Below are 25,354 nucleotides of genomic sequence, written 5' to 3'. Positions count from 1 at the left end.
ACTGATCATAATTCCATTGTTGAGGTATACTAGAATAGATTTATATTGTGCAATTTTCCAAACTCACATTGGTTTCTCATACAGCATCTCTGTATAGTATGTGTATTCACTCTCTGTCCTACACGGCTTGTTGGAGCTCCTGCCCCCCCCTCCCTATGAGCCCACTGTGCTCTGATTGGTCAGCTCGCCCACTCTGTTCTGATGAGTCCACCACCGTTACAGCGGAACATCAGTGATTATGTGTTACAATGGCGTTTGTTAGCAACCAGAAAATGACACCAGTAATGACAAACAGATGAGAATGCTGCGTGGGGTCTGGGTGCCGTGTTGGCGGGACGTTGCGAGGCTTGCTGCTGCGAGGAGCGGACAGTGTGAGCTGGCTTACTGGTGTGGTTTCCGGGTCGGCGAGACAGCGAGACACAGCGAAACCCAGCCCGAAACCAGCCCGAACACACACACACACACCCGCAGCCTGGCTGTGAGTCTGTGTGTGTGCTTACACACAGACTCACAGCCTCGCCGTGTCCCGCCGTCTCAGGCTGAGAAATCCGCGGGGCTGCAGCTGAGAAAAGATTGAGTGTGTGTGTGTGAGGAAGTCTGCGGATTGGTCCATTTGGACTTAACGTAACAGCTCCGCGGACGTAACGTAACGGCTCCGCGGATTGGTCCATTTGGACCAATTGGTCCATGGGGTACTCGTTACGTCACGAGGTTCCCGGAAGAAACAAATGGAAAAAGAAAAATCTCCAAAGAGGCGTTTTGGGGCAGCATAGACAGGTCTTTTCTGTGTTAGAGTTTTACTCGCTACAGGGTGTACTTTGAGGGTCTTTGACTCTCCAGACCGTTTACATGCATAAAAAGCTACATAACACACAAGGGGACGGGTAATAACCGGAAAAGCATGACATGGGACCTTTAAATTAATAGAATGGATTAGTGAAATAGATTATCATGTGGTTATCATCAACTTTTTTCTATACTTTTGTACTGTCAACATAACATTTAAATATCTTTGAAGCAACACAAAGAAAATTGCAGCAAATTCTACAACATTTTTTAAATTGAGTTTTTTGTGTGTTTCAGCCTAAAGCCTGTGCTCAACACTGCTCCATATTTCTGGTTGTGAACGACATCTTCAGGTGAGAGTTGGTGTGTCATTTTGAGGCTACTGTATGTGTGCTAAGTGTTAAAGGCTTTTAGTATCATGTTCTGGCCTGATAAAGTGTGTATTTCTGAATGTTTGTTGACGTACTGCAGTGGCATTCCCAATAATGGCGTGTGTGTCCGACAGATCCTTCCTTAAGCAAGCTGAAGGGAATGAGTCCGTCAAGTATCTCATCCAAACCTTTTCCAGCTGTTTCTTCAGGGAACGGGCTCTACTGCAGCATAAGGTATTCCTCAAGTTTCCTGCAAAATATGTGAAAGTCAGACTTAAATATTTATTTGGACAATTTCAATTCTAACAATTAGATTGAAATCCAAAATCATGAAGCCAACTGTGGTTACAAGAGCAGACATTGTTTTAATAAAAATGCCGCTAAATTTGATGACCAAGGAATTACAACATGTTCCTCTTTATTACTTCATATATGACTGCATCTACTGTAGCAAACTTTCAACTTTACAAAGCTGTCTATTTATTCGTATTTACCATCTTAGCTGGGAGTACAAAAACACTACTATGCTATAAACAAGGAACTCCCCATGCAGGCAAAATCACTTAACATTTGATAAATCTTCCACATCATTATCACTTCATCTCCAGCTGGGAGCTCGCTACTCACACTACACAAACACCACAGTTCACACTTCTGTCTCGATGATAATAAATAAAAAAAGCTTCTAGAGCATCAATTTGCGGGTATTAACTTTGCACAGATAAAACACCTGTGACATGTTGAAACCACTGTGAGCTGTAGCACTAATGTGTCACTACGTACATTTCAACTTTTGCATCAACTCTCAGGCACCACAGATTCTCTCACATACACGTGAGTCTGTGCAGGGAACCTCCATCCACACATCCTGTGTGCCTGTGGGGAATTTTCAGGCTCTGACATGTCAGTCATTACTGTCAATAGGACGGAAAACATACGTGTTACAACGTAGGTATGATGTATTAACTAATTAACAGTTCTGTGGATATAGTTGATCTCCTTTTCACCTCTATAAACCAGCAGATGGCAGTGCTACAGTGTATACGCAGTGGATTTGAAGTTAATGGCTGAAGTCACACTGCACTAAACGCTCCCTATTACACGCTACATTACACATTAGCACCTACTGTATCACTGTTACACAGACTACCATTCAAAATGTCATTTCTCAGGCTTTCAGAGCACTGGTGTATGTGTTCAAGGTAAACATGATTTACATTTATGAAGCTCAGGAAAATGTGTGCTTTGTGTTTGTTCAGACGAGTGGTTCTTTGAAGGCCTTGTTCCCACAGTCACCTCAGAGTCAGCTGATTCCTCTTTGGACCCGGCCGTCAGGTCAGTGTGTGCACACACACTCATCCACGTATGCGTGTGTGGCTGTATGTGTAGGTATCTGGATATTTAACTCTTACACAATGCACAAAACCCTGTATTGATAGAAGAAAGTCTATCAGGTATTATTTAACTGTGGGTCAACAGAGTTTTCCTGCTGCAGAGTGAATGGGCTCTTGTGTGTGAATCAATTAAAGTTAGTTAACCACACTGAGTGTTTTATGTTAAATATAAAAGTTATAAGACATAATGTGGAACAGTAGTTATACTCAGTGTTGGTTATCATATTAAATAAATGCAGAAGTGTATTGAGTTGCCTGTTTTGTACAAGCTACATTTGACTTTTATAACTAAAATCATACATTTTCTAACACAAACACAATAATGCATCTTATTATTATTCTTTATTAAGATGAATATATTTGATCTAAACTGAAAATGTAACACCAGTGTTTATCTATGGGAATATCTACTGTTAATGGACGCTGAGTAGGTGAGTGTAGGCGCACAGGGGAGCAGCGCTTATCAGTGTGTGCCCAGGCTGGCCTGTAGGCAGGAATGATTTACATGAATGGAGCCATTTAGGGACACACTGGAGCCCAGCCAGAACTCAGAGTTAATTATTACCCTGTGTGTGTGTGTGTGTGTGTGTGTGTGTGTGTGTGTGTGTGTGTGTGTGTGTGTGTGTGTGTGTGTGTGTGTGTGTGTGTGTGTGTGTGTGTGTGTGTGTGTGTGTGTGTGTGTGTGTGTGTGTGTGTGTGTGTGTGTGTGTGTGTGTGTGTGTGTGTGTGTGTGTGTGTGTGTGTGTGTGTGTGTGTGTGTGTGTGTGTGTGTGTGTGTGTGTGTGTGTGTGTGTGTGTGTGTGTGTGTGTGTGTGTGTGTGTGTGTGTTACTAGAACCTTAACCTAAACGGTACTATGAAAAGTAGCCATTTTGAGTTTTATCATGATTTGTGCTTCCTCTGTAAAAAGTTATAAATGAAGACATGGCAGTGTTAAAGTATTCTGTAAAGTGTGTGTCAGCCATACTGCAGGGCTTTGGTACAATATTGGGTTTGTGGTAGGGGAGTTATTTTCCAAAGAACAATTGTGACAAAAAAACACTCTGACCCTTTAAGCACTAACAAAATAATAGCTGGAAAACAGGAACATCAAGTAGTTCAGTTCTGCTTGGAAAATACTTGGGCCTGATGTTTGGGAAGTTGTAACTTGTGGTACCCTCTGGACGGCTATAACTTCACTTTCTAAATGTGCCTTGCATTTAGAAGCATTCTGCATTGTAACATAAGAATAGTTAGATCTTCTGGGAAATTAGCTTATTGGCTCTCTTGCTGAGGGTTATATTGGAAGAATGATGCCACACTTATGTCGGTACACCAATAAGATGCTACTGCCAGCAGCTGCTTAGCTTAGCTCGGCACTAAGCCTGGGAACAGGAGAAAACAGCTAGTTTGGCTCTGTCAAAAGTCAACTTAATCTGCCACTAGCACATAGCTCACTCATCAGCTCATTTGTTTAATACAAACAAAACCCAAGTGTAAAATAGCGCTGAAAACCTTTTTCAAATTACAAAAACATTTCTGGTTCCAGCTACCATGTGAATATTTGCTGGTTTAATATGATTGTAAAGAACATATCTTTTGTTTTGTTTTACTATTAAAGGTGGGGTAGGTAATTTTGGAGAAACCGGCTCGAGATCGCTAGAATTTGAAAATACACAGCCGGAAAAAATCTGCCACTTCCTTACAGAGCCCCTCCTCCAACACACACGAACGCGCACATGACCAATGAGGGCACGAGATAAGTTTGTGCACAGATGGAAGGCTGACAGGCAGGTAGGCCATCCAGTTATTTTAGCCGGGCCAGCTAAAATGATTGGTCGTGCTTTTTACAGTACTACGGCTTCCACAGATGACATTTTTTTATGGATTTTTTGTCAAAGCACTTAAGATATTCATTGCTATCGGGATGTTAAGAGCATTCCATGGAATATAACAAAAAGTGTATCTCGAGCCGGTTTCTCAAACTTACCTACCCTACCTTTAAGTGGACAAAAAAATATATAACTGGATTCTCTAAGGCTTGTGTCTGCATTTGTACTATTCTTCTGACATTTTATATACCAAACAATGAATTAAAAAAATGACAAATTCATCAATAGTGAAAATAAACTCAATTGTGGTGAGGATTCTTGTCCCCACTTTGAAGTTGCCAGGCAACAGCTAAGAAGTTTTGTATGCACTGGCAAGAAATAGTCCCTTACATTACCCACCATTAAACCAAATCCTGTTACTTTTACCCTTGCGTTTTTGTAAAGATGAAACATATGACATATTATAGCTTTATATTTACTGTCCTAATATGAGAGTGGCATCTTTTTATATACAGTAACCCTTAGAAAGGAAGCAAATAAATATATTTTCCATAATGTTGAACTATTTATTTCACAATGACTAGATAGCTGGCTTTGAATGTTGTGCATACCTAGATTGTCTTGGTGCTTCTATGTGCTGCAACTTTATATTTTGTATACCTGAATCTGTTCTTGCAGAGATGCCTCAGGAGGCTTGGCGACATCACCTGAACTGGCTCAGCTGCTCCTTACAGAGACTGACCGAGGAGGAAGAGGAGGGAGATGAAGACGGAAGCAGAAGCACCAGGTTAGAGTGAGAATATGTTCATGTGTGTCGCCCTTAGTTCTTATTTCCATGAGCTTCTGTTGAGGGGTCAGAGGTCCTTCCGGGTGCAGTGTGTGGTTTCTCAAACCGAGTATGAAAGGCTATGAGCTTGGGAATGAGAGAGCTGTTGAGAAATCCGGTGTTAAAAAAAAACCAATAAGAGCCGGAAAAGGAATGCAGGAGGAAAACATGCCACATTATTATGTAATATAGAAAAGCAGAGAGTGAGAAAAAGAAGACAGAGGATACTCATAAAAAGCAGAAAGCAGTTGATGTCCAAGAGACAGAGAGGGCTGACTTGAAACCCTTCAGCTGCGGTTTTTAACAGGGCCCATTATTCCCACCGCTGCTCTTTCTGGAGCTCCAAGCTAAACTCCCAAAACATTGTTCTGAGCCAGCGTTGGAGAAGAAGCATGTTGTGTTGCTCAGTGACCATGCAGCTGCCAGGGCTCTGCAGAGGGGAGCTGTGGGGGAAGAGGAGGATGAGGAAGAGAGGCATAACGACGGTATTATGGACATTTGAGAAAGAGACATTCTTATCACTCTTCTAGCTTCAAGTTATAGTCTCTTATTGCAGCTGTTGGAATCTGCTTTGGCTCAACTAAAGGCAGACAGAAAGAGAGACCCAGGGTACGTATGACTTGAGTCAGAACTTAAAAAGTAAAAAAACAACAACCCTAAACTAGTCACATTCTCACTTTTGCTATCCAATTTTCTGTGGTCCCACTTGTTTCCGACGGGACTACCAGAAAAGAGAGTGAAGTATTATAAATGAGAAGAAATAATGAGATTCAGTATCTCATTTTGAATCAGATCCGTATAAAGCGTTGTGTCTCTTTGATCATCCATTGTCCCCGTCAGTGGGAGAATTAATATTACTGACAGCCACTCTAGTTGTGGCTCATTAGAAAAGCTCTTATCATGTAAATGACCCCACTCTGTTATTATAGGGCTGGGAGGGTTCAACAGCAAATTATTTCATTAAAACTTTGCTGAACAACTTTACTTGGTTCCATTGGCAATTTGTTAACATGTATTATAATATCCCCCCTTTCTCTCCTTTTTTTTCCAAGTTGTTTTTTAATGTTTGGAGAACAATTTGGGTGTACACTGTGCTTCCTGTGAAAACCACCCAAATCTTTATAGATATTAAAACCTATTTATAGCACTGCAAGTTAAATTACCCAGGAGGTTCCAGTAGAATGCTTTGTTTATAACCCACCATTACAAACTGAAATAGAAAAAAGATAATACATTTGACCAAATGTTGTATCTAAAGGTCCAGGTTGAGCTCTGTCTCGTAGTATGTTGACTTGCTGACTCATTTAATGAAAATTGCTACCATGCTAGTAGGTCAAATATATTTATTATGCTCAAGGTAATAGCTGATTTGTACTATAAATTATTCAGTTATTTCTTTAATAGTATAATATTCATGCAGCATGCAGAACAGAAAAAGGGAAGGGTCTAGCTGCAGTCTCACAGTCTCTCCATTTGACGAGGATCTTCTGCTTACGCTATACTACTCTTATAGTAATTGCTCAGACAGTCAGACAGTGCTACTTGCAGAAAGTCCTTCAGCTCCCATGATGCCCAGCGTACGGATAAAGGCAGCTCTCTGTGTGTGTGTTGGTCTGTTCTCTAGGGGGCACCTCAGGGTGTTTGAGGCCTGGTTCCTGCTGATCCAGTGTGCCCACTGGGTGCAGGTGGCCGTCCAGCTGCTGGCCACATCGCAGCCTGAGGACTGCGGCCCCCCCCCTGTGGCTGCTCACCTTCTACCACCACCCCACCAACAGAGGGCACCACAGAGCGTCCCAGCTGGTAATGTTTCAAAAACAATATGGATAAAATATATTATTACAAGTTTTTTTTAATCTAATTGGTAAACTTTTTTTAATCTAATTGGTAAACATTCATGGTCCCCAGAGGATATATCCCCTGACTTTTCCCCTAGTATCACTTACATTTCATTGTTTAATCTTTAATTTATGACCAAGTACAAACCTGATGTCATTTCCATCGGCCACAGCTGTACTTTGTGTTTAGTGATGTCCAATGCTAAACATTTGACCTTTAAACATCAACTTTAGCCTTGCCATTGTGAGCGAGTTAGCATGCTGGTCTCGAGCTTAAAACACTTCTGTGCCCAGTCTCTTAAAGAAGTAATTGTGGTCTTGTTTACCATTTCATTTGGAAACCTTTGTATGTATAACTTGAACCCTATATCGTTGAGGTCACTGAGGGATGAACAATATCAAAAATGTTTTGAGTAAAGTTTAGCATAAATAAATGTCACCTTTTGTCTTAAGTTAGCCTTTGTGTGCACAGTAGACTGGAGTAAAATAAGTTATTTGGTAACCGGGAATCAAGTTTGAATTGTGACGCCAAGAATCAAATTGGAATCAAATCGTATAATACAAAAAAAAACGTTCCCTACTACTGATGTGCCGAGCTTTGTTTGATATGACTAGAGAAGGTAGTAGTGTGGATATATCCAGTCTATCTATAGCACGTGCAATATCATAACTCAACAACATAACACTTTGAATGGTCTGTTGTCATGCTACTTGTAGTTGAAAGCCATGGAACAAATATAGAGAAAGAAGAATAACACATTAAATGATACATTATTGATGATCTGAGAGGGGGAGAAGGAGACAGTGGCAAAGAGAGTAACAGATGAGGGAGGGGTGAAGAGGGCGATGTAGTATTGATTCCTCAGTGAGTGTCTGGCCAGCTGGCCTGAGTTTCATCTCTCTGTCTCCTGTGTGTCCGCCTCCTCTCGTAACCTGGGAGACTCGCTGTCGTCGCCGCCGTCTCTCCCTTTACGATCGTTCAATCAACAATGAATAACTAATCAATTGATTTTTGTTTTGTAGGAAAGAAACTTAAATCAATTATCTTCATTCCAGCGTGGACTGTGGATAAACATGTCGGCTGTGAATAACTGTATCCTGTTCTCTGTGTTTCCAGGTACATGCCAAAGAAGCATGGGACCACCTACGCTCTCTGTTCTTAGCTCATCCTCTTCCTGTTGACCGCGTGCAGTCATTGGTCACTCTGCTGTCCCCAAAACCTCAGCCAACATCACCGTCACCCTTTTTGATTCTCAGTCTCTTAGTCAACTTCTGTGTTTTCTTCCAACAATCGCTGAGTGGGTCAACAGAGATTCTACAAACGGTGAGGAAAGGATTTGTTTTTCGTCCACCAAAAATCTCTTTCAGACATTATCTCATCTTGTTCCACACATCCCATGGTTAGTCATGCACATGCACTCGGTGTACATTTTGTCCCGATACAATATATTTTTTACTTGAGACTGGATGTTCATTTTTGACCTTATAAAAGCAGTTGTCATAAAAGAAAATCATACCTCGAGGTCCACTTTATAGCTTTTCTGGAGCTTTTCCCCAGTGTCACACAGTATTCATTTAATGACTTCAAGCCCCTTATCTTTTAAAGTAATACCATTTCAAGTTATCATTTCCTGGTAAAGCTGTACTACAACAATCATATATTTTCTTTATCTTTGTGTGTGTCCAGGTGGTGAACCGGTCTGGTCTGGTTAATGAAGCCGTGTGTGTTCTCAGCTCACTGGAGCTCAGACTCAACGAAGATAGCTGCTTATCAAGCGACACCAACAGGGTTCATCTCAGGATCAAGGCACTTCAAAACACACTAACACATATGTGTGCAGCATTGAATCCTGCCAACACACACACACACACAAACATTAATCACAGAGCCACGCAGCAGTGAGTTCATCCTCGACGCAGGTTTTCTCAGGGCACCTTTGCAGAATGACAAATAGCCAGGCTCTTGTCTAGATGTGCTGCGGTGCGGTGACAGGAGTGTGTCAAAACAACACAGCAGGGACAGATTATGTGGAGAAGCTACAATTATATGCGCAGACCACACACACACACACACTCACAAAACTACAAGGACACTTGAGCAGTGACAGATCACACTATAAAGAAGCAGCAGCTCGTACATTGTGTTGAAGTCCTCCCACTCATAAAATTAGCTTACCAAAAAGAATCCTTCACATTATACATGCTGACTGAAAGACATTTGTTTTTGGAGAAAAGGAAAAATAATTGCCACTTATCTTTGTATAAATACTATTTGTTTTCAAATGTTTCTATTGATAAGATATTCAAAGAGTACTTTAAATATGATAAAATATAAATAAATGGATGTCACTTCTTTCTCTTTGTTGTTTCCTATTTCTTCATTATTTAAAAAAAATGGAGAATTACATTTTCATCGTTTCATTTTGATGCATCATTTGAAGTGCAGGCATTTAAATGTACCATTTGCATTTACCCTTCATATGCTTCGACTGAACAGTCTCTGTGTGTGTGTGTGTGTGTGTGTGTGTGTGTGTGTGTGTGTGTGTGTGTGTGTGCGCGCACACACACGCACACGCGCGCGAGTGGGTTCAAAAGCAAAATTTAAAAAATGATATCCCCTTGTTTGAATACAATAGAAGGGTGTTCTTATTGAGGTCGATATTGCAGTCAACACAACGGTCTGACCTCTTGGAGAAGTTGTAGTGAAGCATCACACCTTAGTACACAGTTTGTTCAGTGACTTTTTAATACAGAAATATAACATATTTTCACCTGGTTTGTTAAAAAATGACTTGGATTTCACTCAACCTTTATGTATGACAGTATAAAAGAACTACCACCAGAAATAGGTTATATCATGTTTAGGTTATCTGAAAATGTATCTGGCTCTAATAATTCTACTTGTTAGCATCAAATCAGTTTAGTAGGCAGGCTGTACTAACTCCAGGTTTTCCTCCTTCAATGAATGCTTTAAAAAAGTAATGTGTTTAATATGAAAATGTTTTTAGCTTCAACGTATCAAGTCTGATGATTATTTGTTAACATAGCAGTTACAAAACCCTCATTTACACGTATTTTCCAGTGTCATTACAGGACAGTGGTCAGATGTAATTTGTTATGTATAAAAATATGACTCACCTGAAAGTATTTGCTATCTAAACTCTTAAGAACCAGATCATGGCTTCAGACTAAACACACATGAAGTCACACCTACACGCAGAGCAAACTTAAACACAGCAGCTCAGGTTCTTTAAACAACGATGGCTGTGCAGTGTTTTTATCCATAGAATACCTCTCTTTTCTTCCACTATCTATCCTTTTAGACAGGTGGCATGATGTCATTTTACTCTTGTACTACAGCATAGTGTCGTAAACCACCCTGCATCCTTATAGGAACAGTTTGCATTGCTTTTTGTTCACAGACAGTTATTTATTTAGACATGGACAGAGCTGCCTCTGAACATTGCCAGTTTGCCTTGGCTGTAAGAGCGCAGCCTTCTGGTGTCCACCTTGCCGAGTGATTCTGCAGCATCTCCCCCCCCGACAGAGGAAGAGGAGGTGAGCGCTGGACCCTCGCAGTCTGATTGGAGTCAAGCTCCTGTCAGCTCCGTCTGTAGTTGGAACCTGGAAGAGAGAGAAATGTTCAGATTAGAGCATTACAGAACATCTGGGATGCTTTGATATCCTGGGGCGGAACAGTTAGTATCTCTCTGCTAAAAATACTGTGTGTTCAGTCTTGACGAAAAAAATCCACATTCGATATTGTTTGGCCTAAAGCAACAAAATATTTGAGGGTTTAAGAATCCGTTGTGAATAGATCGACCATTAGAGTTGTTGAAGGATCTCTTTAATTAATTACAGAACAGTATTTAGAAAATAATCTGCAGTTTTACAGTAAATACTAATGAAAACACAATTAGGGCTGCAAATGACTAATCTAAAAATGTGTTAAATATGTTGATGAATTGTTTAGACTTAGGTTTATATTAGCAAATGTGACCTATTTTCCAGAAACCAAATCCCAATCTTTAAACTGCCCATTTTTTCAAGTCCAACCGAACACAAAGATATTCTTATTATAAACTCGGTTAAAAATTAAATCAGCCCTTATTCTTATTGATTATCAAATGTATTTACAATGAATTGTCTGCCGATGAACTAATCACTGAATGGACACATTGTATCAGCAATAGATTCACTACTACAGTATGGTGAAGGTTAATACCACAAACAATGATTTATCAGCCTGGCTCTACAAAGAAGGTCCAAACGTGTTAGATGTGGCATAGTGTCCTAAGATAATTACATGTACATAGTTCCATGAAAGTCTTCATTTAAATGCATGAAATTGATAAATGATCTCTTTATACAGTAAAATACATAACAAAAAACAATCAAATGAACATTGTGACAACAACGTAGATGTAATCATTCAACAACAAAAAAGTCTCTTTTGAAACAAAATCCAGAATCCTTCATTTGTCCAATAAAGGTTGAGACTTGTGCTTTTCTTTGCGTCTTGTTGGGTGGTTAGTGGACTGGACTCCTGTTCCTGCTGAACTGAGCCAGTGGTTCTGTAGGACTGTTAATCAGTTCAGTAGGCACAGGAAGCCAAGCCCAAATCTCTCTTTCTCACGAAGCACTGGCGAGCTATGAACACATCGTTTTTCCTTTTTTTTGGTTTGAAATGAATCAAAAAGCAAAGCCAACTCAGACTGCGTGTCAGACTGCGTGTCAGACTGCGTTCCGCTTTGCCAAACCCACAAGAAACCGCACTACTGTAGGTTCCTTTAATCCGCTGAGATTGTTGGATTTGACCAGCTGGTGAAAGGCTTGGTTGATACATTTGAAACCTCAGCAAGACCACACTGCCACACTTACAATTGAAAAAGTTGCCAACCATAATCTAATACAACTCTTTCAAATATACCTGAAATTAAGAAACAATCAGTTAAGTGAAGATGCATGAAAAAAAGAATACATTTATATTCAGTGTCTTTACACTACAGTATGTTGCTTTGTCCTTTGATGTGCCGAGCACCATTTCCCTCCCATTAGAGAGGAATAAATCACCTTTTAGATATGGGCTCTGATGGCAATTCCTCTCTTTTACAGGTCTTTGATGGTCATTACTCTTTTAACAGGCCATAAATATAGGGTCTAAAAATGGAAGGCTCCACATGGCCCTCATTTCTAATTCACACATCTGTCCTCGCTTAGTCGCCATTTTGTCGTTGTGAATATAGAGTGCTATAATACCTCCTCACGCCTCATATACTGATCGCCCAAAAAAGACTTAACAGTCCTAAAATACACTTCTATCCATCTGCCACTGTTTTGATTAGGGAGCAATTGGTCCAGAACTGTATAGCTTTGCATCAGAATGAGCTGTAATAACAGTGGGCTACACCCACGGCAGTGAGATACAGAGGGTCAGTCATTTGAACCTAAAGGTCTCATCCATACATGATTTATTCTTTGCATGTAGTGCAGCTGGAGTTATTGACAGCTTGGATGAATAATGCACTAAAGCAGAAATATGTTTTTTCAGAGAAACTTTTGTTTGTTAGGAGGATGCAAATTGAGGTTGTTGTATAACAGCTCCGCAAAAAAATTCTAAGGAAAAGCGAGTCAGACTGAGATGTATTGATCATTGTTTTGGCAGCCTGTGCTATGCTAAATAGAGACGTGCATGATAAACCTACTCATGTTGCTGAGAAAGTTTGTCTTTATTTTGTTAAACTGTTTTTTTCATGTTAAAAAACGTATCTTGAATAATTTGAGAACCCTCTTTTAGAACACTATTATTTTTAAACTACTGTAAGAGTGTGGTGTGAACCAAGTGACGATTTCTGCTTCCTTCTTATCAGTGTGTGCCTTACAGGATCACAGCCTTTTGTTTCTCTCAGACAAATCAATAAAGCTTATATCGCACCGTAACTCCACTTACAAACACATCATTGTCCAAATAAAGTGAAACTGTCATCCCTAAATGAAGGAAAGCTCTGAAACCGCTGCAAGATTGTCCTCCTTTGATGCATCACTCTGGTCTCCCTCTACACTTTGTGAAAAAGTGTTCAGTGGGAATCCGTCTGCTTTATGGATCTCTGTATCTTCGCTTCCTCGTGCCGCGATTAGATCAAATCAATACATATCAGCTAGAGAGGCACGGAGGGCACTTTTCACTGCCAGAGTGATGTGAAGTTTAAAACCTAAGGCACTTTGAGTACTTAGAGGATGATATCGAGCACTGATATGCTGCAAGCCATGTCAAGCTTTTAAACTAGTTACCATGCTTTATCTACATTAAACTGTCAACTTAAAGAAATATTTTAACATTTTGGAATTGCGTAACATCTGAAGAATTATAGCAGAAAGTCACTGCACTCAGCCAGTAAAGTTCAGCACTGTAAAACTAGTTATTTTTCACACTTTGGTCAACAAACATGATATGACATGTGCAGTATAGATCAAGCATGTGGAATAACTTTAGTGCACACCGAGTGTCTGCTGTTAAAAACACTGAATTGTGGAGATGAAGGTGAGTGACGACGATGAGGTGGTGATGATGGAGGCCACTGCTCCATCATTGATGAAATATCTGTCAGCAGCGTTGGGGTCTCCCCAGGCCTCATTAGCACTGGAAGTAGAGTCTCTCTGCTGAGGTACTTGGCTCTAACCTTCACTAGAACTACAGAGCGTGCAACTGGCATCATCTGCAGGATTATCTATTATGCTACGTAACTGAGAGGAGACAGAGGCATAGGGTGGAAGTAGAAAGGAAGATGAAAGAAGTCAGAAAGAACAACAGGCAAAGCAGGAGATCGTAGAGCGCCGCTCATTAGTAAAAAAGGATTTGTGAGGATGCTTGTGTGTTTAATTCTTCTGAGTGAGAGGGTGTCAGTGGAAAGTTTTATAGATGCAAGTAAAGCTGGAAAGAGCTATTTCAATTGAGGTTAACGCAGGATAGGGAAGAGAAGAGAGAAATGAGATAAGAGAAAGGTCAGGATGCAGCACAGGCAGGAGCAAGAAGACAGTAGAGGACAGAGGGGTACGACTTTGGTGACTGAAATGTGTTTAGAGAAACACACACAGCCACCTCTGTAAAAACTTAAAAGCACACTTGTGTTCTCTCCTCTGTCACACACATTCATTGTCTTCCATTGTGTGCTTGTCTGGGTCATGCTCTCCTCAGGTGCAGAACTTAGCCACTGTGAACAAAGAGGAAATCAATCACTGTTCACCAATCAGCTAAGCTCTGTGCCTGGCTGGAGAGAGGATACAAAACCTGTCTGGCGGACTGGCATGTACACACACACACACACACGCACACACACACACACACACACACACACACACACACACACACACACACACACACACACACACACACACACACACACACACACACACACACACACACACACACACACACACACACACACACACACACACACACACACACACACACACACACACACACACCCTCCGGCCCCCTCATCAGCCTTTTTCTTCTCCGCACTTCCAAATCTTCGTCTCCTCAAACCCAATCACACACTCTTAGATAATCACGTCTTCTGTAGTTTTAAGTTTCTGGGAGATGAATGAGTTTGTGTGTGTGTGGGGTTGTGTGTGTGCGTAAAAGGGGTTGTCATGGCAGCAGGCTGGGTCAGGGTTGTGTGGTAATCCCTGGCAATGTGATTTTATCATAAGTCACAAATCAGCACGCCAGGAACCCTCACAGCCCAGACATGAAAGAACAAGACCGTCTCTCTTATTTTATGCTCCCTCTAAATACTGTACAATCCAGCGCTAACCTGCGACACTTAAAGGGAACCATGAGAACTTTCTCTCTCCTTACTCCCTTGCGTGTGTCATCAGAGCGCAGTCACAAAAGAGCGGACCTGTAGATCCTTGCCCTCTTTCTCTCACACTTTTTCCTTGGTTACCCCTCTCCTCTCCTATTCGCCACGCTCGGCTAACCCGGCGATATGCCCCTCATTAAGCGGATCAAGAGGGATTCCAGAGGCATGTACCGGGGGAAGAAAAGAACGAGGGAGTGAGAGGGGAGGGAAAAAGAAAAAAAAGACACAGGGAGACCACCCTTCTCCTTTAAAGGATTGTGCTCTTTTTGTTTAAAAACACAGAGCCGGGAGTGCGCCTTGACAGACATGTTGTTTTCAGTTTAAACCCTCTCAGCCCGCCTCAGCCTAATCCCACTGTACTCTGTCTGTCTGTGTGTGTGTGTGTGTGTGTGTGTGTGTGTGTGTGTGTGTGTGTGTGTGTGGTGTGTGTGTGTGTGTGTGTGGTGTGTGTGTGTGTGTGTGTGTGTGTGTGTGTCTGTGTGTCTGTGTGTCTGTCTGTCTGTCTGTCTGTGTGTGTGTGTGCGTCTGTGTGTGTGCGTCTGTGTGTGTGTGTGTGTCTGTCTGTCTGTCTGTCTGTGTGTCTGTCTGTCCATGTCTGTCTGTCTGTCTGTCTGTCTGTCTGTCTGTCTGTCTGTCTGTGTGTGTGTGTGTGTGTGTGTGTCTGTCTGTCCCTGTCTGTCTGTCTGTCTGTCTGTCTGTCTGTCTGTGTGTGTGCGTCTGTGTGTGTGCGTCTGTGTGTGTGCGTCTGTGTGTGTTAGGGTGTAAAGGGTACAGGGAGGACTGCTCTACTTAGGAAAAGATGGTGAGGGCACACAAACGGAGCAGTTAAACATAAATCCATCTCCCCACAGAGCGGTATGAAAAAGCAGCGAGGAGTTGGTTTCATCCATCATTTTAATTGGAAAGAGATCTGGACCTGAGCTCGGTTGACCAACGTGATCAATTGATGTGTACCGAGGCTTGTTTGGTCAGTCCAATGGGATGCCATAGTAAAAGTTAGGATATAAATCTCTGAATGCTTTTCCTCTGCTATTCTTTTGAAGGTGTTTTGGCTGTTTCAGTCCTTCTGTAGTGAGGCTCCACAGGGAGGTGTTGTGAGGGAGTGAAGGGTGATGACAAAAGATGTCCGGGCACACACAGATAGACGCTACATACCATGTGTGTGTGTGTGTGTGTGTGTGTGTGTGTGGGTGGGTGTGTGTCAGAGATTTATCAGGACTGAGCCAGATGCTGAGCACTTGTCTAGAAAGCCTTTCACATCCTGCGTAAATGCATAAAACTGTCTGTGTGCGAGTGTGTGTGTGTGTGTGTGTGTGTGTGTGTGTGTGTGTGTGTGTGTGTGTGTGTGTGTGTGTGTGTGTGTGTGTGTGTGTGTGTGTGTGTGTGTGTGTGTGTGTGTGTGTGTGTGTGTGTGTGTGTGTGTGTGTGTGCTGTTCAGAAGATAAAAGCCCGTCTCTGGCAGCAAAGACTTGGTCACGGCCTAAAAACAGGGTTTAGTGCTATAAGTCACTCAGGTTGACATAGACATGTATTTAACACCTCTTTTTGATGCGTCCTGTGTGGACCAAGGTCACAGACACCATGTTTAGCCAAATACTGAATTGGGGAGGGGAGGATTTAATGTAAAAAGTGTTGGGTATGTATGTAGCATTGGATTCAAAGTACACTGCTGTAATGCTTAAAAACGTTGAATAATATCTGGGTTACTATAGTTCAATTGTCGAGCTTGAGATCTGTTTAATTGCCTGCTCATGTTATTCAAAGGTTAGTGTCAGTAATAGCAGGAGTGTTTTAAAAAGATCAGCAGCTTCAAAGAGGGCTGTCTTCACTCCAGGCCTCCCTTCCGCTCGCGCTCTTCCTTCCTTCTCTTTCTGTCTGTCTGTCTAAGCCATAAATGTCTTCCTTCCCTTCATTAAACGTGACAACTGATAAACCCCTCTGCGTTCCTGACTGTCAAAAACATCAAGGTGATAGTTGTGGTTATGCATACACACTCACACACACAGGAGGAATGTCAGGGTCAACGGTATGACAAATCACCCCACATGGAGTAGAGCTCTGAGAAAACGCTTGCTGACCCGTTTTCGCTCTTTTTCTTTCGCCCCTGTCTCGTTTGTTTGAGGAACACATTCCCAAATTCCTTCCCTGACAAACACATCCTGATGGTGCTGCTGTGAAACCACGGAAAAGGCCCCATTCTGAGTCTACAAACACACACATGTGCATATACACACACACTCAATGGGATCAGAGAGGAATGTGAAGTGCAGGTAGCCAAGTGAGTCGGATGTGGACTGTCCGCTGGGAAACATGGAATCAGGATCTATCCAATACAAAGCTTCCTGTTACGGTCGCCTCAGACTGAAAGGTCAGATATGAGATAAATCTTTATTGTGTATTCATTCTTAAAAAACGTATGAAAAATAGCAATAGGACATCTACACCTACACAAATGTTTTGTTTACATGTCTGATACACATCTCGACTTGATGTAAATAATGACGAAACCAGAATCCCACTTAATTGCAGAAATGTTGAAAGTAATAAAAAGGCATTGAAACAAGGAAAAAAAACTGCATGGTGCGTCACAGTTTTACTGAAAGACTACCAAGGACATAAAACAGCATGACACACTGCGGGGTTTACACAGGGCAAGGAAAAACTGAGAGTGAGACTTCACCTCTTACATCATAGGACCATCTCCTCCACCACTCTGCGTGCTGATTGGTCCATTTCTTCCTGGACCAAAGAGAGGCAGCGACGGGCCAGAGCCTGCTGCTGAGGGTCCTCCTGAACCATCAGCTCCCCGTACAGATACACACCCATGGCCTAGAACACACACACAATCACTTAGTTTATTTTTCTAAGGTTGAAGCTGTATTTTAAATCAGTTTCATTGTATAATACAGGGCATCATGTTCAACCGTTGAGTCTATTGACCTGGTAATTAACAAGAAAGTGTTCCACGTCTCCGTAAGCCTGAGTGTACGCATGTTTGACCACCAGCTCACACCAGCGATGTTGCACCTGGAAACCAAAACAGAGGGAAAATACAAGAACTTTGAATGGAATCGGAAAGGTATTTATTTAGTTAAAATGTTGAAAATTAGATACTGTATAAATTATTTGGTATAATGCAAAAATGGCAGCACGATGCTGTCCACTTGGACCAACGCAGAAGTCAAGCAAAGACAGAATATTGAGTAAAATAGGCCGTAAAGAAAATAGTAGCTCATTGGGATGAGTTTTTTGGCCAGTGCCCTCAGTTTATTGTGAACAGGTCTTCCTCAATTGCAGAAAAAAAGACAAATGGCTCATCTGACAAACTGAGAGACAGAGCTGAGAACAATGAATTGATTCATCCAGAACCGTAGGATTATCAGACAAGAACAATGTATTAGAAAGGAAACCGTCTCAATCAAAAGTTCTTCTTAAACAATTGTATTTATTTTCTGACACCCTGTATGTGTGTGTGTGTGTGTGTGTGTGTGTGTATTATGTGTTTTTATTGTATGTGTGTATTTGTGAGTGAAAACTAATGCCTGGCCTGTCTCCGAGAGGATCAATAGGAGCTCTGTTGCCGCGGTTACAGGAGAGATCAGAGACTGGCTCGGGCCTTGCCACTGCCATCACCCTTCATCATCTACTATGAGCGTGCACGTGCATGCATGTTGGTGTGCATAGATACACAGTGCATGTGTACATGGATACATTCGTGTGGAGGAGACGGGATGATAGAGGAGACGGAAGAGCGATAACAAATCTAGATGAAAAATCTGTTAAAGCACTGTCACTACTTTAAAGCCTGACTGTTTTTTCATTTTTTATAATTGTTTTCACTCTCCACCACAACGATCTCCACTCACTCAGGATAATAAACTAGTCCTTTGGAGAGTACAGTGACCAAGTGTGTGATTCTTTTTCAACGGCTCAAGCTTTGGGCATTGCTACAGCGCTTGTACTAGATATTCATTTAGTGTTGGCATTAAAGAAAGGAGCCAAATGGATTTACTTGTTTTTTTTTTTTAAACCTCTTAATATTAGTTTTTGCTTTGTGCCAAAAATGTTGTGCTGCCCTCCACCTGATTATGCTGCATGATAATGAAGATGGAGTAATGCTCCATTAAGAACAGCCACATTTAAATCCTCACATTACCTCGGCAACCTTCTAAATAAACATGAGTTTAATTGGTCTCAGAAGGGCTTTCTAGTCCAAATTAAAATCCTCCTCAAACCATATAAACTGTTTCTCAGTTTACTTATAAAGGCTGCAAAAATTCCAAATCCAACATAACAAAAAAAAGCAAAGAGTAAAAGCTGGGTGAACATGCCCACATGGGAACAAGGATATGTGTGTGTGTACTCTTGAATGTGTGCACAAGTGTGTACAGTATGTGTGCCCTCTGGTGCCAGCCCTGCCCTTCTGGCCTGCGTAGCCCCGGCAGCTGTTCCCTGCGCTGGGTAACATTCCTGGGGAGAGCCCTGGGGCAGAGCAGCTGCCTGGTGCACCTCTCCTCACCCCTTTTTCCTCTCGCTGGGCCTCCCTCTCTGACAGCACATGCAATAACACGGTGACATTCCTTCATTTATTGCTGCACCCCCTGCCCCTCCTTCACCCTGCACCGCCACTGATTCCAACACATACACTAACACAATCCGTGTGTGCTCGCACTTACCATGACAAAACAAAGAATCTGTTAAATAGGCCGACACTAGACAGAGGAAAGGTGTGAATGCAGTGTTACAGTAGTCTCGATTTGTCTACATGCTGTGTATTAGATTGGACCCCCAGACACAGCCTCATATACTGACATTCTGGACAAAGACAGGAATTATTATACTATTGTAAAACATATGTAAGACATACAGCACATTTGTTTATAATTAACCCCCTCAACTTCCCTTTTAACTAGTGTTGAAACTAAAAATAATAATCATAACTGATTAGTTTGCTAATTTCTATTTCCTAAACCCCAAAATAATGCCTACAAATTCCTTATTTTGTCAAAAAACATTACTTTCACTGTGACTATGTTCAGGCTGGCAGAAGGGGTGACTTCCTTTCTGCATACAAATTATAACTTAGTTGAATAATGGATACGTTTATTGACAGAAAATGAATCAACACATATTTTAATAACTGTTTCAACTTTACTTTAGATCTGTGATCTATGAAACTATCTAATTATAGTTGCCATTTTTGTTTTATATTCTGGTAATTTGCCCATTGGCACCTATTAGGCCTGGATGAGGATTCCCTCCTCTGTGATCCTTCATTTTTCGTGGAACCTTTTCTAGTTTAGGACCTGTTTATGTTCCCACTCTGCGAATCCCACCGAGACTGTCCTTGGGATGAAAGGCTAAACGGATAAACTTGAGTTGACTTCCTGACACTCCTTGGTATATTCTTAATAACTGTCCTCCTCTCCACTCCACATGTTGTTGTGGAACCAGACTTGATGTGGTCCAGCAGAGTATCCAGTCACTGGAGGAGTAAGCCTAACCTGGGCACAAACAGACAATGCGTGCTGTGTGCCTGACCGACAGATGGCCTTTAGCACACACAAGCTACGCTCTCACAAAATCAGAAGCGCTCTCACGAAGCTACACACATACATTCATGCTTACGACACAGACAGAGCCAGACAGAGTCACACAGCATCTCACATCACATGAGGCTCATATGAAAGGAATGGGAAAAGTCATGCTCTCTCTCTCATACATGCAAACACATGCTCTGGCTCATGGGCACGTTCGCACATATATTCATGGTCACTCACACCGTTCACAAAGCAGTCCCACTGCACGCACACTGGTGGTCAGCCACATATTTCATTCAGCTATCGTGTTCACGCTCACGCAAATCACACACACAGAGTCTTCAGCTTGTACGCCATCTTCTCAGCACCTTTCACCCAGATACAAGAGTCTTCACCACATATCACACTAAACTTAACCCTATTGTTTGGAGTGAATATGTAGCAAATAGAATGTGATGAGACAATATGTAACAGTATACTGTGCTCATGTCACCAGATTAGGTTAAAGTAATGAGGAGAAAGCTTATCAAATAGATTAAATAGCTCACCAGGAAAGTCGATTATTTATGTGATATGAAATCGTCACCAGGAGAGCTTTTACTCTATGCACTGATAATACCATTTTATTATAGAATAGACAATATATGTCGAGTTCTATCACACAATGCTCTCAGTCGATGTATTACTAAGCGCTCTTCAGATGACTGATAACTTCAAAATATCCATCCACTCTGAAAAGCTCTCATTGCCTACGAGGTAAACAGCGATGGAATAACAAGATGAACTGCACTCATTCTCCTGTTTGTGCAATCATTTTAAACAAATGATTAATTTAAAGGATGCAATACCAGTTTTAGAAAGGCTGAGCGAGAGGCTGAATAGGATCCGAGCGGCAGCAAGAGAAGGAGAAAGGGAAGAGAATAAATGGCCACAAGGAGACATAGGTGATTAACCTCTTCTGAATGAGATTCCTAACATTAGGACAAGGACCATTGCCTTTACACAGGTGTGTGCAGGAGTGTGTATGTTTGTGTATGAGAGAAAGTGGGTGTGTGTGTCCAAGCATGACTTTGTGCATAATGGCCCTGTGTATTTGTAGCAAACACTGAAGTTGTTCCTGGAAATTGCAGATGAGGATCTGCTTTCTTTTGCCAGGAAGTCTGAGCACCTAAAGCTGGACCCGAGGAAAAATGCTAAGTGGCTCGTTGACCTCGAAGTTATTTAACAAAAAAGGCTAGACAGTAACATTAAGAACAGATTCAAGTCACTGAAACAAACTTCTAGCTAGAAACTGATAAATTAGATACTACTTTTTATATGTGAGAACTTGAACTACTGCCCCGACTAAATAATTTTTTTAAATCCTAAAATGAAACTTTAGATGTCTGGATTTAACAATAATCGCTCAATTGGCCACAGACAACAGAACATACGAGCCCGATTATATACATTAATGCTCCAACTAAACAGCTCATATAATTAATAAGGTCTTGTTAAAAACTAAATATGTATCATATTTTTCTTTTCAAGACAGGCCATGTGTTAACGATGGAAGTTATTGTGGACAGTTTAAGAGCTCTCCTGCAGCTGCTTTTTCACACTCAGGCTGTACAGTAAAGAACTCCTAAGCTGCCAGCATATACAGCTGCAGTGCACAAACACAGATAAGAGAAACACACACACACACACACACACACACACACACACACACACACACACACACACACACACACACACACACACACACACACACACACACACACACACACACACACACACACACACACACACACACACACACACACACACACACACACACACACACACACACACACACACACACACACAGTTAATGGTACCATTAAGGATTGTGCAGTACTAAAAACATGAAGCGAATTCTTGTGGGATTTAGTCAGTAATGGTGGCTGTAAAGAAGAGAGCTGCCAGTACAGGAGAATTGACTACACATTACAAAGCAGTGTGTCTTGGGATGGAAGGAAAGAAGGAAGAAACTATCTACATTTCATTATGGGAAGGGATCATGGGGCTTGGACATATGCTCACTTGTCTAAGCATGTGTGTGTGGATGAATATTTGCGTGTGTGTGTGTACCTCAGCATCTTGATCCTGTAGGCTGTAAGTTCTCTGCAGAGCGAGCATTGTGGGCACGTTGAGCTCCTCTTCCTCCAGCAGCAGCTCCAAAAGCACCACTAGCTGCTCTGATGTCAGCTGAGGAGACAAAACAATTTGTGAGATTAATAGTGCTGACTTATACAACCGAATAAAATATATTGAGACATATAATTGGATATTATGAGCGAAAAATAATATCCCTCTAATAATAGCAGTTTCAAACTACTAAACTAGCAACATTATAAACATATTGCATGCAGTGAGTCGGTTCTCAAACACTTTTCTTTATTATCTTATCTAACAGTTAGTTTCACATATTTTCAGAGCTGGGAGAAGGCTTTATGAAAAAAGAGCAATATAAATCAAGCAGTTAATGCAGCCTTTCAAACGGACGGAAATGGTAGCCTAATAAAACTGAGCTGAAATGGTGATTAAATAAATATGGTAATATGTGCAACTGGGAAATATTACAAAATAGGCAAAAAAGGACAGATGAAGGGAAAATAAAACATTTGAATTGAGGGCGCAGTGAAGTGAACAAAGCTATGAAGTTGTCTTTCTTGATATTGTTCTATTGTAGCTAAACAAAGCGAGCAGCACTAACGCCAAGAAAAGACATCCTCTAGAATATTTAGTCTTTGTTACAGCGATGACAGAGCCTAACATTTGAGGAAGAATAAAGGTTTTCAAGAGATAGGAAATGCCGCGTTGTTGCTTGATAGCGTGAGGACTGATTGTGCTATCCAGAGGTAAACCTAAAGGAAACAATCAAATGTATTCTAATGACTAACATCTTCAGGGACAGTAAAAAAGTCAGCGGTGAATTTGGACGATTATTCTGAGGATGGATTTGAGAGAAAGACTTCCTCCTCTGGAGAGAGCTGTGCCCAGCCTTGCCTGCCTCTGCTTCTTACAACCAGAAATCCCAACCACACTTTCTCACTGGTCCCAGTCTGGGACACAATTAATGGCTGACAGCCCTGCGGGAATGATGTGAAAATAGGTATAACGTGTGTTTGTGTCTGCGTGTGAAAGTGACACAGCAAGAGGAAAAAAAGAGTGCCACAGTAGACGAATACAGACAAAACTCTTATTCAGAAAAACACACCCAGAAAAGATTAAACAGCTGCTATGTGAGTGTTATATATTTTGTGAAAAGCCAATCCATTTAAAGCCGTCTCTGGTAAACAACCTCCTAGTGCTGCTGGGAAATACCTGATCTCAAAAACAGGAAGTATTTCAGCATCTAGCTGTTGGAGCTGAGGGAATAACACCCAAGCTCCAGCTGGCAAGTGGTCAAATTAAACACCGCTAGTGCCACACACACACACATCCACGCACAGATACACACAGGCAGACAGAAACACACACGCACTCACACACGCACTCACACACACCATCAACTAATTCTGTGGAAAATCTGATATCTATTGTTGGCCTTCACCCTCTATCGACTCACACTTCTCTCCTCCCTCCATTTTGTAAGGGCTGAGTGTTTTTCTGAAGTGGCGTCTCCATCTTTAAAGGGTCTCTTTGGGGCCCCCCCATGATCCTTCTCACTCTCCCCCCTTATGAAAAGTGAGGAGTCCACAGCAATAAAACACTGCTCTACTACATCACTTTGTCTGCGCTGACTGTGATGTCTTGTTTTGCCTTGATTTACTTATGATCAATATGTCTACATCTATGTCTATTCTTCATCAATTAAGCAACACTATGAACCCATTTATATTGGTTTTACTATCAGAACACACACATAATGTTCACATATTCACAGATAATAACATAACTGTCTGTCTCATCACATGTAACCTCTCCATGGTGAAGTCTCCTTCGATAAATACCTCTTGTCTAAGTATACAAAAATTCAACAAGTGCACTTAATTACAACTTTGAGGGTATTTTATTAAGGTCCTTGTGTTTTATGCAACTATAATCCCATTGCACTACAGTACGTGTCAGAGGAACATTTTGCACTTTTGTGCCTGAATGGCTTCCTGTGAATTGCTTGTGCTTGAAAACACAATTTGAATCCGGGGCAGCAAAGGTGGACTCTACCAGTACAATAAGAAATACTTAAAACTCCCTTATGAGAGAACCTTCTCACCTAACTTTTTTCCTAGCATTCAGGCCACCTGCTAAGGGCTTGACAACTGCTTTAAGGATCAAGGAAGATTAACTTCGCATCAGGGAATGAAAATATATTTTTGGGTAGCTTGAGTATTGTTGAGTGTGAATGTGAGTGTGAGTGTGAGTGTGAGTGTGAGTGTGAGTGTGAGTGTGAGTGAGTGAGTGTGTGTGTGTGTGTGTGTGTGTGTGTGAGAGCATTTATAAGTGGAAATGTGAACTATATGGCTGAGTACATCCTTTTTATGGTTAGACCCTGAAGACTGGCAAACAAACACTTACAAACAGTCCACACACACACGCACAAGTACACACACGCACAAGTACACACACACACACACACACACACACACACACACACACACACACACACACACACACACACACACACACACACACACACACACACACACACACACACACACACACACACACACACACACACACACACACACACACACACACACACACACACACACACACACACACACACACCATGACTAGGTCATGAGTAACTCCCTAATAGTACAGTGCTGAAAGCACTTTAACACAGAAGGGAGAAACATATCCCTCTGTATCTCAACAAAATACACCGTCTCTCTCCTTCTCTTTATCTTTCTCAAACACACACAACCAATCAAATCACCTGTAATCTAATTAATATAGA

General features: G+C 41.5%; 2 protein-coding genes across 3 annotated transcripts in view; one reads left to right on the top strand and one right to left on the bottom strand.

The window, feature by feature from the left end:
* The window catches only part of fancc (FA complementation group C), a 35,983-nt gene extending 26,608 nt beyond the window's left edge, over positions 1-9,375 (top strand). The window contains 9 exon segments of the mRNA XM_034118757.1: positions 1,084-1,139; positions 1,292-1,391; positions 2,417-2,492; positions 5,040-5,148; positions 6,812-6,917; positions 6,919-6,987; positions 8,140-8,346; positions 8,710-8,902; positions 8,905-9,375. Coding sequence (XP_033974648.1) covers positions 1,084-1,139; positions 1,292-1,391; positions 2,417-2,492; positions 5,040-5,148; positions 6,812-6,917; positions 6,919-6,987; positions 8,140-8,346; positions 8,710-8,902; positions 8,905-8,993 — 1,005 coding nt within the window. The 3' untranslated portion in view covers positions 8,994-9,375.
* Positions 9,376-9,754: 379 nt separating this feature from the next.
* The window catches only part of aopep (aminopeptidase O (putative)), a 68,083-nt gene continuing 52,483 nt past the window's right edge, over positions 9,755-25,354 (bottom strand). Inside the window, exons 15-18 of one of the 2 annotated variants that reach the window (XM_034118690.1) lie at positions 22,540-22,656; positions 17,828-17,914; positions 17,568-17,716; positions 9,755-10,646 (exon numbers count right to left, since the gene is read on the bottom strand). In XM_034118690.1, the coding sequence (XP_033974581.1) occupies positions 17,576-17,716; positions 17,828-17,914; positions 22,540-22,656 (345 nt within the window). In that variant the 3' untranslated portion in view covers positions 9,755-10,646; positions 17,568-17,575. The remainder of the gene's footprint in view (positions 10,647-17,567; positions 17,717-17,827; positions 17,915-22,539; positions 22,657-25,354) is intronic. The other variant, XM_034118691.1, reaches the window with a different exon arrangement.

This window comes from Trematomus bernacchii, unplaced genomic scaffold (assembly GCF_902827165.1).
Source record: "Trematomus bernacchii unplaced genomic scaffold, fTreBer1.1, whole genome shotgun sequence".
NCBI classification, from domain to species: domain Eukaryota; kingdom Metazoa; phylum Chordata; class Actinopteri; order Perciformes; family Nototheniidae; genus Trematomus; species Trematomus bernacchii.
The sequence above is the reverse complement of the archived record's forward strand: the minus strand, read 5'-3'. Positions and strand labels throughout refer to the sequence as shown.